Source organism: Lolium perenne, chromosome 5 (assembly GCF_019359855.2).
Source record: "Lolium perenne isolate Kyuss_39 chromosome 5, Kyuss_2.0, whole genome shotgun sequence".
NCBI lineage: Eukaryota > Viridiplantae > Streptophyta > Magnoliopsida > Poales > Poaceae > Lolium > Lolium perenne.
Genome location: NC_067248.2, coordinates 36,123,501 through 36,134,547, shown reverse-complemented (window position 1 = coordinate 36,134,547; position 11,047 = coordinate 36,123,501). Strand labels below are relative to the sequence as shown.

Genomic DNA, 11,047 nt, shown 5'->3' with positions numbered 1-11,047 from the left:
GGCACGGGCACCCTTGGGGGGGGAGATCTGAAAAACAGAAAACATAGAGGCGACACGCCTAGATATCACAACCCGCAGATTAGAACTAGACTAGATACAACAACTCCGCCTATGGTGGCCCCGTGTACACATATATTCATATAGTGGATTGCTAGAAAGACGTAGCGATCCTCCACCGCGGGGACGTGCACCTGGGTACGCCGTGTACCGTCTCGCTCCCGGAACCTCCATCGTCGCCTTTCTCTAAACGCAAGCCCCCATGGTGGGCATTGCCGAGGAGCCGCCTCGACACCGGCCCTTCCGACGACCAGTAGTAGGCTGCGCGACTGCGAGTAACCGAGGCCAGTGTAGGCCGCACGACGGCGAGTAGGTACGGCCGTTGTAGTTTTAGGTTAACTCGACTAACCATCTCGGTAAAGATGGTCCTTTTGGCCAATCAATAGTAATGAACAAATAATATGGTTACCTAGTCATTGCCGACCGGGTCCAGATGCTATGAACGCGGACACTTTCCACGACTGCGCAACGTCCGCGGAGACGCAAACCTCATGCATATTTGGGCTAGATTTGCATCGCCGTGGACGGCCCGGTCACTATGCATCGTCCCGCTGTAGGAGGGCCTAGACGCATTTTCGGTCACGGCGGTCGTAAACAGTCGCTCAGCGTCCGTTTGCGTCGCGCTACTCGAGATGCCCTAAATATCAGCACCGAACGTAACATGGGCCGAGCCCAAGGAGGCCCGGGCCAGCCGATTCGTTAAGCGGCCCTGATCGGAGCCCCCGCGTATAGGTGTGCCCAAGCCAAACCCTGTCTTCTCCTCTCCCACTCCCCCCTGCCGGCCGCCGCCTCCCAGTCGCGGCGAGCCCTTCTTCCCCAAACGTAACCTAGGGTTCGCCCTTCTCCTTAGTCCTCCCCTCCCACCGTCGCCGCCTCCGCTCCAACAAATCCCCACCCTCGTCTTCGTCTTCCTGATCCCAAGCGGCTGCCGCGCGTCCCCCCGACGGCGCGATGAGGTTGGAGAAGTGCTGGTTCTGCTCCTCCACCGTCTACCCCGGCCACGGCATCCAGTTCGTCCGGAACGACGCCAAGGTAATCTATTCGCCGTATCAAAGAACCTGTGGTGCCGTGTGCCTCATCTCGTTAGCCTCTGTCGTCGTGGTATCGGAATATGCTTGGACGCCAGCCGTGGTAGTTATTTAACCTATCAAGAACCTGGTGGCGAGCAGCTCTGGTTCTATTCTGTCCATGTCTTGCATCCCATGTGATTGTTTTCCACAGATTACTTAACGTAGGGGAGAGCGAACTTTGTGGAAAAAATGATATTAGAACGATTCCTACGAGATTCGATTCATGTGCTGCATCGAGCGTGAAATTTCTTCGGAGAGAATTCAAAATTGGATAATGAAATTATGGAACGAAGATAAGTAGATTAGATGGAGTTAGATAGAATTTCCATCTCCTATTCTATAAGGATCATCTAGAAAGCAGAGAGCTTTGGTTCCATTCAGATAGAAAAGCTGAAATAGATGTTAAGTGGTGCGGATATCCATAAAGGAGAACATTATGGAAACTGTTCGTATGAGATTCATCATGCCTTGTTGGAGTTAATTAATCCCTTCAACAACTTTAACTTCTCATTCTATCTGGATCTGCATGTGCACACCTGTGGCCTTATGAACAGCTGAAGATTCAACACCGTTTTTGTCATCCTTACCTTTGAAGCATTTCTCTGTAGCTTCACTCGTGCCTGTATCTGTATTCTATTAGTGGCATGTCACGTAACCAGGTTGCTTACATCTGATTGTCAGGTCTTCCGCTTCTGCCGATCGAAATGCCACAAGAACTTCAAGATGAAGAGGAACCCTCGCAAGGTTAAGTGGACCAAGGCGTACAGGCGCCTGCGTGGCAAGGACATGACGCAGGTAAACAAAGCCTACTGTTTTCTACACCCTTCCATTAGTCAGTATGGAGTCTTGTGTGGGTCCTAAACTCCTAATCGAGTCGTTGTCTGGATCAACCAGGACACGACGTTTGAGTTCGAGAGGAAGAGGAACAGGCCGGAGCGCTACAACCGGATCCTCACAGAGGAGACTCTCAAGGCCATCCCGCTCATCACCAAGATCAGGCATGAACGGCAGAAGAAACACATCACGGAGAGGTCGGTTGCTGTTTCCCCGGCTCAGTGTATCTGATTGTTCTCGGAATGGTCTCGTTGTCTAACACGCGCTTTATTTTTTTTTCCGTCTAACAGACAGAAGGGTGGTAAGAGCATGTCACGGAAGAAGGACGCGAAGGAGCTGGAGCAGGATCTTCAGATGCTTCCTAAGAAGGACACCGTGGCCTATGAAGCTGCTAAGCAGAAGGTTATCGTTTCTCAGCTCAAGACCGAAGAGAATCTTATGGAAGAGTAGTGGAATGGAAATGTTTTGGTGCTTGCATGTTCACATGGTCCCTTGTACGCAGTACTACTTTGGGTTTTGTAAGGTTGTAGACGGTGATGACATTTGTTTTCGACTGAGTATTAGCAGGTTTTGTGTGTGCTGTAATGGTGCAGATTATGGTCGGATTTCTTACCTTACCGTTAATAGAATCGTGAACTTAATCAGTCATTGTTGGTGTGGTCATTTTACTACATGAAAAATTCAGGCAGCTGTTGCTTTGGAAGAATTCCAGCTTTGTCTGAAGGATAATCTTGGCTCAGTTTATAGTCTTGGTTAAGCTCTCTGTGTCCAAATTCTCTGGGTATTGCAAGTTTTACTGTTGCTAATGTAAGCATACTAGCAGAGATATACCTACGGATGCAAACTGTATAGTTTGCTGGTGATCGAGCATATCAGCAAATACAGTTTCATTCGCCAAGTCATGTGAGAGTTAAAATTATGTCTCCTTTTAACACCTGAGGCGTTTTTCTTGCTATACTGGTCCGGTCTTACTGGGAGATTCAAGTGTTTGGAAAAGCTGCTTGTTCTCCGCTCTGTCCGTGGTCATAGACCCCACATCAAAGGCGAAATTAACATTCGACTTCTTTTTCAGCTTCATGAACACTAGATATAGTTTCCCTTGTCACTTCTACATGTATTATTTCATTCGACTTACTTAGTTGCATTCGATTTAGGTAGCTGTTGGTGCATCGTCTCTGTCACGAACATTAGCATTGGAGGACTCCACAATGGTGAAGTTCGAAATCTTGGACACTTGCCAGGGGAGTTGCATATTAGAATCTTTGCTTAAGTCTTACATATGGTTCATCTTTGCACGGATTTGGTGTACATGATTTCTGTACCATCTTGTGCTTTCACAAACATTTTTTGTTTACCTTATTTGTGTTGCGTGCAAGCATTTAAAATGTTTTTCTTAGTTCCCCACATGAGAATTAGCCAATTTTCAGGTATGCTGCATTAGCACCTGTGAACTACAGGGGAGCTGGTGCTGCAATCATTGTCTATGACATAGCAAGTGCAGAATCATTTAACAAAGTGCAGTACTGGGTGAACGTATATCATCTTCCCCCTGATGAGCTGCATGAACATTCCGTGACTTCCTCTTATCCATAATGAGTTTGCGGTTTTAACAAAGTCACTGAAGCATTTGTAACGATATTTGTGGATTTCTGGTTGGATTTGCCTCTATGTTTCTATTTCGTTATACTTTCTCTTATCCGTAATGAGTTTGCGGTTTTAGTTCAAGTTTTGTGGAACAATCTGTGACTTTGTTAAATTGGGACACTGATGCTGAATGTATTACAAGGAGATTTTTACCATATTCTTTGCTTTCTGAAGGATGCACAAGAGTATGCAGACAGGAACAACTGTGTTTTTTGTTTAGACATCAGCAAAAACGGCTGATAATATGAACAAATTATTTGAGGTATGTATCAGGATTCATGATTACATAAGCTATTTGCTTTTGCATATATGGGTAGTGAGTAGTGACAGGCCCGGAGAAACATTAAAATCACCATAGCTCTCATCAGTTTCTGTTGAGTGATGCAGAAGTGGTGCCAGACATAATCAGTGCGTGATTATTTCATGATATGCTGAATGATGTGTCTTCACGACCAATAATTCAATAATGCAAGAGTATTGTGCATAAATTGAAATGATGGAATTTACTTGGTATTGTAAGAAAAGTATACGGGGACTGAAATAGTTTTGAAGTCACTCTATCCGGCTTTCTCTTTGTTCCAAATCTCCAATCACTCCTTATGTAATCACTAATCACCACTGTGAGGTAACTTTTCCAGTGCAGTGTTCTGACCACCATACTGCCTTGAACCCTGCCCCTTAGGTTTTTTTTGTCTTTGTTATTTGGTAAGCTTTCTTATCTGCTACTGAAAACTTCTAGAAATCTAGATCTTCAAAAGTCCTTGTTCTATACAAACAATTCACTCGATTAATTTTCAATTTTGCCTCTCCTATCCGTTTTACCAAGTGTTGGCCTTTTCTCATGGTATTTTGTTTGACAAAACCTGCAACATTGGTAGATGATTCAACGAACGACTCTCACAGGAGAGGCCGACCGCCACCAGTGGAAGTGGACGCCGAGCGGCACATACTCTGAACGATCAGCATACCTGGCCATGTTCCACGGGTCAACCTCTAGCCCTACCTGGATGCACATATGGGAGGCTTGGGCACCGCCGAAGGTGAAATTATTCCACTAGGTGGCCTCCCAAGATCGTTGCTGGACCGCTGAATGCCTTGCACGCCACGGGCTACAGCAGCATCCACGTTGCTTGCTTTGCGACCGGAACCGGTGACCATGCACCATGTGCTCATTGAGTGCATCTTCTCCAAATAAATCTGGGCTTTGGATGATCGGTAGGATCCCTAGTGACGCCTCGCTCTTCGACTAGCTTGCTGAGGTCAAGCCGACAAACCCAAAACCGCTGTGCAAGGGCCTTGCAACTACTGCTACTACCTTGGATGATCTGGAAACATAGGAGCGAATGCGTCTAACAACTGTGTCTTTGACCGAGCGCAGTCCTCGGTTCGCAGCTTGATGATCAAAATCAAAGAGGAGGCACCCCCGTGGGCTCATGTCGTTTTCCTTTTCTCCGTTGTTGTATCAAAGTCCTATAGGAGACATGTAAACAAAACTATTCCTTTTTAATGAAATGGAACACGCAAAAAAGTCCTTTGCATTTTTCTCGAAAAATATACGCGCATTTCTCAGAAAAAAAAAGTCACACAAGAAAGTATACACAAGGGCAGGGCTTAGCAACCAAACCATACCGGGCCTGCCATCCGTGGGCTGCATGGCCCAGCCCAGGTTAACGATGGGCCTTCCACGCAACAGCCTGCGCGACGCTGGCTCGCTACATCGCCACCCGGCGCCGCCGCCCGTCTCCGCCGAGCTCATTTCCCTCCCCGTCGTCGACGCCGCGCCGCCGGGACGCTGCCCCCGCCACGCCCCGCTGCTTCCCTGGATCTGACCCTCTTGTCCAGTTCCGTTCCAAGAGGTGGGTGTGCTGGTCGGACTCGACGGATCTTGGGGCGCCGTAGGGTTCGCGTTCTTGGACGCGGCCGCCGCAGTGCTGCCACCGCTAACTGACGTTGCTCCGGGATTTCTCGTTTGCAGGAAAGCCTAGGCGGAGAGCTGTGCGGAGTGACGCCAGGAGATGGCGGCGTTCCTGAGGTCAAAGTGTTCGTCAGGTATACTAGTGTTTCGTATTCGCATCACGGCTTTCCAGTTGTAGATGTTGCGGATGGGTCCTGTACAGTGAGAACTTCTCCAGTACCTGACTTGAGGAGGTAGTAGTAGTGTAACCAAGAACCAGTTCATGACATGGAAACCAAGTGAGCATGCATCTTCACTCTGTGTTGTTTGGCGTCTGTCCTCTTGCCTAATGAACTGAAGTTCGAAATTGTTAGTGGCTATGATGCAAATCATGACTGCTAGTTGAACCTTGATCAGTTCAGATAATTATTTGTTTGCCCGATAAACTAACCTCTGTAGCATAGGGCAGCGACCAGGTAGATTGTGTTTGATTTCATATCACTTATATGTTACAGAACTAGAATAGCTGGTTCCGAAACATGGGGTCGATGTACTCACTATCACTGTAAGAAGATGATATCTTGAGAGCCTGTATCTAGTTGGATCTTATGCACCTGTGATTTCGTTGAAATATGTATTGATATTCAAATTTTGTCAATACAGTGCTGCACTGTGGTGCTCAGTTTATTGATTCACGTGATGTAAATGCTTATTGATCTATGCAGTTGGGCGTACTCTGATGGGAAGCATTGGGAACAATCTGTATGGGGGTGTTAACTCGTCTGTTGAAACAGTGGCAGGGTCATCTCGCTGTGATGCTATCAGTCAGGTATTACTGCTTTGCTCAAGCATAAATCTTTCCTTCACCTTAACACGCCCTCAAATCTCTTTTCTTCTGAAAATTGTCATCAGTTAGAAAATTAGCACAATATTTTATAAGAGTTTTGTTAGCTTCTTATAGGGTATTTAATTATGATGTTGCTTCCTTTATATAGTTCAATAGCTTGCAGTTATAATTGTTGTCAACTAGGACTTATGTAGTTGCTAGCGATGGCATCATGATTACACACTAGATCCCTATGACATATTGGACTCTGTTTCATTTACAAGGCATACTTTTTTACTACACTTTAGTCTTCATGAACATTTTCCGAGTTATTTTAGATGTCTCAGAACCAGCATAGAGATTAAGTGTTTGAACTTAGTTTTTGAAAAAGTTGTCAGTATTGTTGATACTACCTCTGGACTGAAATAATTGACGCACGCACCTGCCAAAATCGTACGTGCACATGCCTCCCTCCGCGTCGATTAAATCCGACCGGAGGGAGTACTTGCTAGAGTATGTAGACCTCTTGAAAATTGAAATGGCTTTATGCATTTATTTTTTCGAAGAAGTGAAGCAGTAACATGTGTTATTATTCTGATTTCAGCAAATCAGGACATTCATCCAGATGAGAACCAACCTCAAGGTGGTAGACAACTCTGGAGCCAAACGGGTCATGTGCATACAGTCCTTGAGGGGGAAGAAAGGAGCGAGGCTAGGGGACATGATAATTGGTTCCGTGAAGGAAGCACAACCCCGTGGCAAGGTCAAGAAAGGTGATGTGGTCTATGGGGTGGTCGTCCGTGCTGCTATGAAGAAAGGACGCAGTGATGGCAGCGAGGTCCAGTTCGATGACAATGCTATAGTCATCGTGAACAACAAGGGCGAGCTGATTGGCACTCGCGTCTTCGGCCCTGTTCCCCACGAGCTCAGGAAGAAGAAGCATCTCAAGATCTTGGCGCTGGCTGAGCACATAGTTTGAGACGTCGCTGTGCTTAGGCATATCTCTCTGTTTGTTCTGTGGAATGAAAAACGAACATGGGGTTGTCTTCAAGACTGCTCTGGGGATGTTTTGGTTGCCACCCTGCTGTTATTGTGTTCCACTTTTTTTTTTCTTGATAGTTTGTGTTTGGATATGTACCAATGCAACCATATTGCAGTTGACCTCGGTGTTACTTCAAAATAGCGAAAACATATTGCTTACATTTCTCGCTTTTACCTGTGAGTTCAATGAGCAATTGAAAACTTGGATTGAATCTAGGCACTAATGGCAAAGCTGATTTGGAATTTAGTTTAATGAATCGAGTTGCGGGCACTTGGTAAGCTTGCTAATATCTTTAAGAGGCTTACTTCGATTTGGTGTAAAACTTAGTGTGACCACTTGTATTTAGCTCAAAGTTATTAAACTAAATAATCGGTGGGTTTAGTTTACACCCGTTCCAACCAGGGCCAAAGGCCAAATGCTATCCCATGGATCACTCAAGTCAAAGTCTTCAAAGCCTAGGCCTATCCACGTCACATATAGGGATGTAAATGATGCTGCAAATTTCCACTCGGAACTCGTATCCTAGTCCGTTTTTAAAGATGCGGTATGCACTTCTAAAAATCTGACCGATATGTATGCTGCTTTGACTGTTAGTTAACCGGATATCCGACATATCTGATGGCTACCGTAGATGATATAGTATGGTTGATATCCAACAGATATGAATTATCCGATATAATTTGGTGGATCGTATGATAAAATTAGACTTTCCAAAGTATGCATACCTCCAATTTAGTCCATCGACCATAATGTATAGGGGCTACCTCGCGAGCTCGGCAATTCTATTATTAGTATTGCACAATTGCCTAGCTATTATTAATTATTGGTATGTGTTGCTTAATGTTATCATATTGGTTGATTTTGGATGCTTGTGATTTTGTGCTAGCAACCATGATGTTGTGATGTATGAACAAGTGTTCAATTTTGGCCAAAGTCTAGTATTACACGTACGCTTGAATATATTTTTCATCATATTGTTTGCATATGCTTTGTGTGTGTATTTATTAGATGTTTTGCTTCGTTTTTGGTCTCAGTTTGCTCCGTTTTCAATTCCAACCCCAGTCTGATATAATTTTGGTTACAACTTACAAGTTACAACCCTGCTAGTACGGTCCTATGCCCGCCCTGTTTGTCCCCGTATATAAACTTATTACATTGTTCAATTTCTTGACGAGCTTACTTAGAGCATGTCTAACAGACCCCCTAAAAGGGGCAAACCCGTATAATAACCGCCGGAATACGGGTTTCGGCTCTACCCGGCCGTCTAGCACGCCCCGTAAAAATGGCCCCCGCTCCGATTTTTGCTGTTTTCGATTACGGGGCGGGTCTTCGCCCCCTACTTGTGCGGGGTGGGAGCGGGGATAGTGGGTCAAACCGGTATCGTCCACTCCACTGCGCGCGAAGGGTTTCGCTCAAGCCAACCGCCGCCGCCGCCTCCCGATCTCCTCCGCCCCGCCCTTCCCGGCCGGATCCCGCTGCCATGGATCGTCCGCAAGAGCCGCCTACCGCCGGCGGTTGATGGCGTGTAACTCACACGTTCGTTGGGAACCCCAAGAGGAAGGTATGATGCGCACAGCAGCAAGTTTTCCCTCAGAAAGAAACCAAGGTTTATCGAACCAGGAGGAGCCAAGAAGCACGTTGAAGGTTGATGGCGGCGGGATGTAGTGCGGCGCAACACCAGGGATTCCGGCGCCAACGTGGAACCTGCACAACACAACCAAAGTACTTTGCCCCAACGAAACAGTGAGGTTGTCAATCTCACCGGCTTGCTGTAACAAAGGATTAACCGTATTGTGTGGAAGATGATTGTTTGCAGAAAACAGTAGAACAAGTATTGCAGTAGATTGTATTTGATGTAAAGAATAGGACCGGGGTCCACAGTTCACTAGAGGTGTCTCTCCCATAAGATAAATAGCATGTTGGGTGAACAAATTACAGTCAGGCAATTGACAAATATAGAGGGCATAACAATGCACATACATGATATGATGAATATTGTGAGATTTAATTGGGCATTACGACAAAGTACATAGACCGCTATCCAGCATGCATCTATGCCTAAAAAGTCCACCTTCAGGTTATCATCCGAACCCCTTCCAGTATTAAGTTGCAAAACAACAGACAATTGCATTAAGTATGGTGCGTAATGTAATCAATAACTACATCCTCGGACATAGCATCAATGTTTTATCCCTAGTGGCAACAGCACATCCACAACCTTAGAACTTTCTATCACTGTCCCAGATTTAATGGAGGCATGAACCCACTATCGAGCATAAATACTCCCTCTTGGAGTTAAGAGTAAAAACTTGGCCAGAGCCTCTACTAATAACGGAGAGCATGCAAGATCATAAACAACACATAGGTAATAGATTGATAATCAACATAACATAGTATTCTCTATCCATCGGATCCCGACAAACACAACATATAGAATTATAGATAGATGATCTTGATCATGTTAGGCAGCTCACAAGATCCAACAATGAAGCACATAAGGAGAAGACAACCATCTAGCTACTGCTATGGACCCATAGTCCAGGGGTGAACTACTCACTCATCACTCCGGAGGCGACCATGGCGGTGAAGAGTCCTCGGGAGATGATTCCCCTCTCCGGCAGGGTGCCGGAGGTGATCTCCAGAATCCCCCGAGATGGGATTGGCGGCGGCGGCGTCTCAGTAAGGTTTTCCGTATCGTGGCTCTCGGTACTGGGGGTTTCGCGACGAAGGCTTTAAGTAGGCGAAAGGGTAACGCGGGGGGCCACACGAGGGCCCCACACGCCAGGGCCGCGCGGCCTAGGGCTGGGCCGCGCCGCCCTGTTGTGGCGGCGCCTCGTGGCCCCACTTCCTTTCCCCTTCGGTCTTCTGGAAGCTTCGTGCAAAAATAGGACCCTGGGCGTTGATTTCGTCCAATTCCGAGAATATTTCTTTACTAAGATTTCTGAAACCAAAAACAGCAGAAAACATCAACTGGCTCTTCGGCATCTCGTTAATAGGTTAGTGCCGGAAAATGCATAAATACGACATATAATGTGTATAAAACATGTAGATATCATCAATAATGTGGCATGGAACATAAGAAATTATCGATACGTCGGAGACGTATCAGCATCCCAAGCTTAGTTCTCGTCGTCCCGAGCAGGTAAACGATAACAAAGATAATTTCTGGAGTGACATGCCATCATAACCTTGATCATACTATTGTAAGCATATGTAATGAATGCAGCGATCAAAACAATGGTAATGACATGAGTAAACAAATGAATCATACAGCAAAGACTTTTCATGAATAGTACTTCAAGACAAGCATCAATAAGTCTTGCATAAGAGTTAACTCATAAAGCAATAAATTAAAGTAAAGGTATTGAAGCAACACAAAGGAAGATTAAGTTTCAGCGGTTGCTTTCAACTTATAACATGTATATCTCATGGATATTGTCAACATAGAGTAATATAACAAGTGCAATATGCAAGTATGTAGGAATCAATGCACAGTTCACACAAGTGTTTGCTTCTTGAGGTGGAGAGAGATAGGTGAACTGACTCAACATAAAAGTAAAAGAAATGTCCTTCAAAGAGGAAAGCATCGATTGCTATATTTGTGCTAGAGCTTTTATTTTGAAAACATGAAACAATTTTGTCAACGGTAGTAATAAAGCATATGTATTATGTAAATTATA

At 45.5% G+C, this 11,047-nt stretch overlaps 2 protein-coding genes across 2 annotated transcripts; both read left to right on the top strand.

Annotated features, from left to right (window-relative positions):
- Window positions 1-837: 837 nt before the first annotated feature.
- On the top strand, window positions 838-2,609 carry LOC127298561 (probable ribosome biogenesis protein RLP24). The gene is made up of 4 exons (XM_051328415.2): window positions 838-1,089; window positions 1,809-1,922; window positions 2,022-2,158; window positions 2,252-2,609. Exons 1-4 carry the CDS (start codon window positions 1,009-1,011, stop codon window positions 2,409-2,411), a joined length of 492 nt encoding a protein of 163 aa, XP_051184375.1. The 5' UTR covers window positions 838-1,008; the 3' UTR covers window positions 2,412-2,609.
- Window positions 2,610-5,305: 2,696 nt separating this feature from the next.
- Window positions 5,306-7,527, top strand: LOC127298563 (large ribosomal subunit protein uL14mz). The gene is made up of 4 exons (XM_051328416.1): window positions 5,306-5,461; window positions 5,581-5,654; window positions 6,225-6,328; window positions 6,930-7,527. The coding sequence occupies exons 2-4, from the start codon at window positions 5,621-5,623 to the stop codon at window positions 7,302-7,304; spliced, it is 513 nt and encodes a 170-aa protein (XP_051184376.1). The 5' UTR covers window positions 5,306-5,461; window positions 5,581-5,620; the 3' UTR covers window positions 7,305-7,527.
- Window positions 7,528-11,047: the final 3,520 nt, after the last annotated feature.